General features: G+C 36.6%; 1 protein-coding gene and 1 non-coding gene across 2 annotated transcripts; both read right to left on the bottom strand.

Annotated features, from left to right (window-relative positions):
* Window positions 1–202: 202 nt before the first annotated feature.
* On the bottom strand, window positions 203–2,326 carry LOC140038572 (uncharacterized). The gene is made up of 8 exons (XM_072083956.1): window positions 2,204–2,326; window positions 1,918–2,006; window positions 1,734–1,804; window positions 1,369–1,435; window positions 1,013–1,165; window positions 825–917; window positions 599–725; window positions 203–445 (listed from the first exon to the last, which is right to left on the bottom strand). The coding sequence occupies exons 1-8, from the start codon at window positions 2,324–2,326 to the stop codon at window positions 203–205; spliced, it is 966 nt and encodes a 321-aa protein (XP_071940057.1).
* Window positions 2,327–5,152: 2,826 nt separating this feature from the next.
* Window positions 5,153–5,259, bottom strand: LOC113719692 (small nucleolar RNA R71). The gene has a single exon (XR_003454979.2). It is a non-coding gene; the product is annotated as a small nucleolar RNA R71 (small nucleolar RNA).
* Window positions 5,260–5,934: the final 675 nt, after the last annotated feature.

A 5,934-nucleotide genomic window follows, 5' to 3' on the forward strand; every position in this document is an offset into this window, starting at 1 on the left:
CGACAGGAATGCTTATATCATTTTATTTCGAGTTTTATTCATAAGCAAATTTAATCTTACATCACCACGGTTCGTACCATGCAGAAATATAAACTTCATCATTATAAGTTTATAACATGCAATTTTAACACACATTATAACCCCATTCCCTCCTATCTATAATTGCCATCTTTCACTTTTTGCTCCTATGGCTATTTAGACATCAGTTATCTTGAGGCGGACCTTCAATACGAATGTAATCATACATTATCCCTTCCCAAGGAGTTGAGTTTCTTGACTGCGTGAGAAATATCGAATTTCTTCCCCGCACAAGTTGAGAGCCCGAAACTCCTACACTATATAGCCAATACAGCCCATGAAAACTGTGTCTAGCAATTGCATTGTCCTTGCCAATCAAACCCTCATTAAAAATAGGGTTCCCAGCATTTGGGTCGTTAATTCGAACCTTGGCAAAAAGTAAAAAGAGAAGTATTATTAAATAATATAACTAAATAGGAGTTAAATAAATTGCCAGTACATAACAACACTAAGGAATTAGAATTGAAATTTTCAAGAATTGGAGTGTCAGAATGTCAATAGATGGACATGAAATCCCTACTTGCAATTCAGCTTCAGTTGACGATGCCAGCGCAATTTGGAGTGTATAGGTTGCAGATTCATCAATATTTTGGAGATCAAATACTATTGGCAATGTTGTTGGAACATAGGCATGATTTCCAATGTTCCTGTAAAATATTTGACAAATTCAGCATTAGCGCCACACAATTCTCTCCCTTTCCCTCATAAAAAATCACAATAAAGAAAAGAGTGACAAGTATAATCACCTATTTACTTGAGCAAAAAACCCATTTATTTCGTAGTTACTATCCCCAACAGTGAAAACTAAATCATGGTAACGATCCCTCAATCCATATTGCCATTTTAAACCCCCAAGAAATTTTTATAAAAAATTATGGCTTTAGTGGTTATCAATTGAAAACATAATAGTAGCAACAGTAATATAACCACTGAAGCGTACTTCTCGTGAGCCAAATATAATGGATTCGTGAACAGTGGACTCGGATCAGGCGCGAAGAACTCAATAGCAGTCCGGTCAGGGATCCCAATTTCCCATAATGCAGGACCATTTCTTGGAGGCTTATATATAACGTTATCAAGTGTGATCTTGCTCCTGTTCATCAGGGCGTTCAGCATCAAGACCAATTTAGTTTTGATAAGAAAATAATTTTCTCTAATCTTACAGTTGACAAATTGTTAAAGTTAGATAAAATGATAATTTTGCCCCAATTTGGACCTCTCCCCGTCGTCCCCCCCCCCCCCCCTCTCAAATTCTTGGGTTTTCTAAAAAAAAAAAAGAAAAAAGAATTACCTGGAGAGATGATGACACAGGAATCATATTTGCAGTCACCAATATATCCAGGCACCCAAGCATAAAAGAAAAGTTACAGTTATTGTCCGCTTGTGTCCAGAATTGATAGCCCTATTAAAATTAAGCGTGAGTAGACTTTACAAGTTACAAATGATATGATTATCCAAACTCAATTTCTCTTGAACACCTCACGAAAATGGTGTAATTTTTCAGATTCATCTATCTCTAGTAATTATCAAGCATGGCATTATGGAGACTAATTGCAAATTAAAAAAAAATCTTTTCATCTAAATCCAATTTTAGACACCTCCATTACCAAAAAAAAAAAAAAGAAATTATGAAAATTGTAGATTTAAGTACATACCTTGTTTTCCGTTTGCCAAGATCCAGCAAACATAAGCTAAGCTCCCATTCTTTAAATCTTGATTTTTGCGTCTGAAAGATGGTAATTATTGAGGTTTAGTGCTAGTCCAATATTTGCAATATTGCTTGCAAATAAGTATGAGGACATAAAGCTTAGGTTTTTGTCCGTGTCTCGGACTAGTAACCGGCCAGTAACACTACCATGTTGATCAGCAGAAAGATAGTCTTCTGAACGTGGGAAATCGTATGGCCAGTTCTCAGTCTCTTGTAACATCTGCCATAATTTAAAAAATACCCATATGATAAAGAATTTCATAGTTATTTTTCAACATATTCATTTGAATTATGTTGAGAAAAAAAAGGAAATGTACATATATAGTGTGTGTGTTTATTATGTACTCTGAATTGAGAAATATACGATCTTATTTAGAGTAATTTTTTTCTTTGGATTTTTTTTCCAATTAAAATCACCTGATGCTTGGCATCTGCACAGAGTGAGTTGGGGTCACCGCTTTCGGGAACAGAATTTAGGCAGACAAAAACAGGGCCATAAACCTTTTTCCAGGGCTCGCCATCTCTGACTTCTTGTCGCATGTCTTCTCCAGCATAATGAATAGTATGGAACGACTTAAGATTGAAAAACAGCATTAAAAAATTTGCTCTTGTTTACATATCTCAAAATTTATCTAAAAAAAGAGGAGCTGACATAATGACAAAACAAAATTATGATATGTAAAATATCAGTCTTATATGCTAAGATTGTTAGACATTTTAAGTCTTTTTTTTTTTTTGTAAATAAAGATGCATTAAAATAAAGTCAAGTTTACAGAGTGAAAGTTAAAGTACAGTCATCCATGGGTGGTAACACCCTTTAAGTTTTTATTACCGTCTAAACAATTATATTCAAAGAAACGTATTACAAGAGATGGGAATTCATAGAAGTCTATGCTCACAGATATAGTAGTTGCGCCAGCCTGCGATGTAAGTTCTTGTTTCACAGGACCACCACTTCTGAATTCATTACTTGGGATTATCATCCAAAATCCAGTGGGTGGATGTGTACGTGTACCCGAGTATCTTTAACATCACTACACTAGAATATTGGTACTTGTCATCCACCTGCCCATTAAGGGATCAAATTACTTCATCAATTATGATAGTTTTTTTTTTTAAATCAAGAATAATGATAATTCATGATAATTATCGTATCATAATTATCATGAATTATGATAATTGGAACATTGGGAAGTAAAAAAGGGGTACGTCATATTACTAGTGCTTAATTAATAGAATCATATTACTAGTGCTTAATTAATAGAACTAACCTCTCCTTTGAGAGAATGATTGGCTGGATTTGTGAGAAGAACGGATTTTGGGTGATAGGTTGCGGTTTTATCATTTATTTTATTATTAATTTTCCCTATTACCTGACTCGATATGGATTAATTATTAGATTCTACTCACTTTTGGAAATTTGCACTTATTACAGGGAGTAGAACAAAAATACCATAACAAATGCCAATTTGACAGTCATCAAAAAAGAGTTCAAATAGCGGGCATCTAGGAACATTTTTGGAATATCAAAATGTGACCCTTCTTGGTAATTTGGCCGAAGATAGCATTCAAAAAGAATGGGCTGGAGTCTTCTTCTTCTCGAGGCTGGGCGCCGCACAGTAGCATTAGAGTAGGATTGGATAGAAACTAGAAATTGCAGAGAACTAGCACTACTTTGGAGTTGCTTTGTTTGACATTTCCTTTTTAGCTTTTGGGTAGTGATAGTTCTCCCTCGTATGTGAGGAGAAATTAGGATCTTTTGACTTTTCTTCGCATGAGCTTTTAGTAGTTTCTTTTCCTTCTTCGCATGTCAATTTCGAATCCTTCTTCGTATCACTACTTCGGACGAATTGAATTTTCCCAATTTCAAAGGACAATGGCTGCTGCTTTCTTTACAATTTTCCGTTGGTCTCTCGTGTCAGAGATGAACTAAATCCCTTTTTCTAGTCAAGAAACAACGGATGCTTTGCGTCACCTAAAATTGTGAAATCGATTTAATTTTATCTTTTTCTCTTATTTATTGGTATTTGCATATTTTCCGATTGTAGTGTTTATGGTTATTTAATTAATTGATTATCTTGGATCCGGATAGTGAATTGATTTAGTAACCTATTGTCAATTAGGGCATTAAATCTGTCATTGTTTAATTGCCTTGAAATAGTGACAACTGGGATGATTGGGTTTGTGTCAGCAGAATACGCAAGCTAACCTGAAATAACCCTGGTAGTGTATTATTTGGTTAGAATATGGCTCTTCTAATACATAAGGCAATTGAGGAATTAAATCTTACTAGCGTATCTAGGATTATTTTCCAATTAGGACAGTGATTAACGGGCGTACCTTAGTCACCGACACAGTAAGGAAGGGTTGACTGTCATCGCTTGTTTGACAGTTATAACCTATTTATTAGTAAATAATTGGAATTGCCTTTGTGTTGATGATCAATTAGGTGAACCTTTGCTGAAGTTATTTCTTGGGTAGATCTTTAATTATTATTATTTGGATTTTAGTGAATTATCATTTAATTTTTAGTAACTTTTTGGATTTTATCTGAATTTCTTTGACTGTCATCTTCTACGCAAAAACACCCCCTTTATTGGTTTGAATTTTGAAAAGAAACAATTACTCGCAATTCCTGTGGATTCTACCCTACTTACCACTATTTACAAAAATTAACTTTAACTGAGTAGGTTTTTATTATTGCACAGGCTCGACAACCTATCAATTTTTGGCGCTGTTGTCGAGGACTGGCGCTAGTTATTTATTTTTTTTTAAATTCATTTTTGTTCTAATTTTCTGGTACTTTTCGAGTGTATGTCTCGTTTATTAATTTTTGACCCCGAGATAGAGAAGACCGCACGTAGAACAAGAAAAGAAACCAAACAATTTCAAAAAGAGCACTCCGGTGTTGCATTTCAGCGACTTGAGCCAGAAGTTGAACCGACAGACTCGCTTGGTGATTCTTCTAGTGATTCGGATCGCGAGAAAGTCATTATGGCTAATGCCCGAACGTTAAGGAAGTTGGCTGCTACTGATTTAAATTAGCAGCCTTTATGCATTACTTTCCCAAGTTTGAATGCTAATACTCCATTTGAATTAAAATCTGGTCTAATTCATCTCTTGTCATCCTTTCATGGTTTGCCAGGTGAAGAGCCGTACAAGCATTTGTAGGAGTTTGATGTCGTATGTAACAGTATGAAGTCCCCGAAAATCACAGAAGAGCAGATAAAAATGAGGGCATTCCCTTTCTCCTTGAAGGATTCTGCAAAGGACTGGTTGTACTACATACCACCAGGTAGTATTATCACGTGGGACTAGCTGAAGAAAAAGTTCTTACACAAGTACTTTCCCGCGTCTCAAGCTGCAAGTTTAAGAAAGGAAATCTGTGGTATCAAGCATCACCTAGGGGAGTCGCTTTACGATTACTGGGAGCGATTCAAGAAGTTGTGCATCAAGTGTCCCCAACACCAAATAAGTGAATAGTTGCTTATACAATATTTTTGCGAGAGGCTACTTTTCAGAGATAGGAGCATAATTGATGCTGCGAGTGGAGGGTCACTGGTAAACAAGACCCCTTGAGCAGCGTGGGAGCTAATTGAGGGAATGGTTGAGAATTCGCAACAGTTTGGTACGAGGAATGATGTCCCGATACGCAAAGTGAATGAGGTAGAGATGTCTTCTATCCAGTAGCAGTTGACTGAGTTAAGGTCATTTGTTAGACAACTGGCTATGAGAAGTGTCTCACAAGCTAAGGTATGTGGGCTATGCACTGCCCTGAGTCATGCTACGGAGATGTGTCCGCTAGTGCAAGAAGAAAATGCAGAACACGTAAACATGGTTGGTCACGCGCCCGCACCAAGAAAGCCCTATGACCCATATTCAAGTACCTACAATTCCGGTTGGAGGGACCATCCCAACCTCAGCTATGGAGGGAACATACAGTCTAACTTTATGCCAAATAGACAACAAGGGTACCAACAGCAGTACCAACTCCGACCACCTCCGCCACTGAGCTCTAGTCCATCTTTGGAGGAAATGATGAAACAACCGATGGCTACCATCGCGCAACATCAACAAAAGACAGATTCTAAACTGCAGAACATAAGAAATCAATTGGGATAGATGCAAGCTATGCAGAGTCAGATGGC

Source organism: Coffea arabica, chromosome 3e, assembly GCF_036785885.1.
Source record: "Coffea arabica cultivar ET-39 chromosome 3e, Coffea Arabica ET-39 HiFi, whole genome shotgun sequence".
NCBI lineage: Eukaryota > Viridiplantae > Streptophyta > Magnoliopsida > Gentianales > Rubiaceae > Coffea > Coffea arabica.

Coding starts and splice junctions, on each gene's coding strand:
- LOC140038572 (XM_072083956.1), bottom strand. CDS start 2,326: ATGCGACAAGAAGTCAGAGATGGCGAGCCCTGGAAAAAGGTTTATGGC. Junction 2,007..2,203: donor GTGCAGATGCCAAGCATCAG/GTGATTTTAATT, acceptor AAATTATGGCAG/ATGTTACAAGAGACTGAGAA. Junction 1,805..1,917: donor CATGGTAGTGTTACTGGCCG/GTTACTAGTCCG, acceptor ACCATCTTTCAG/ACGCAAAAATCAAGATTTAA.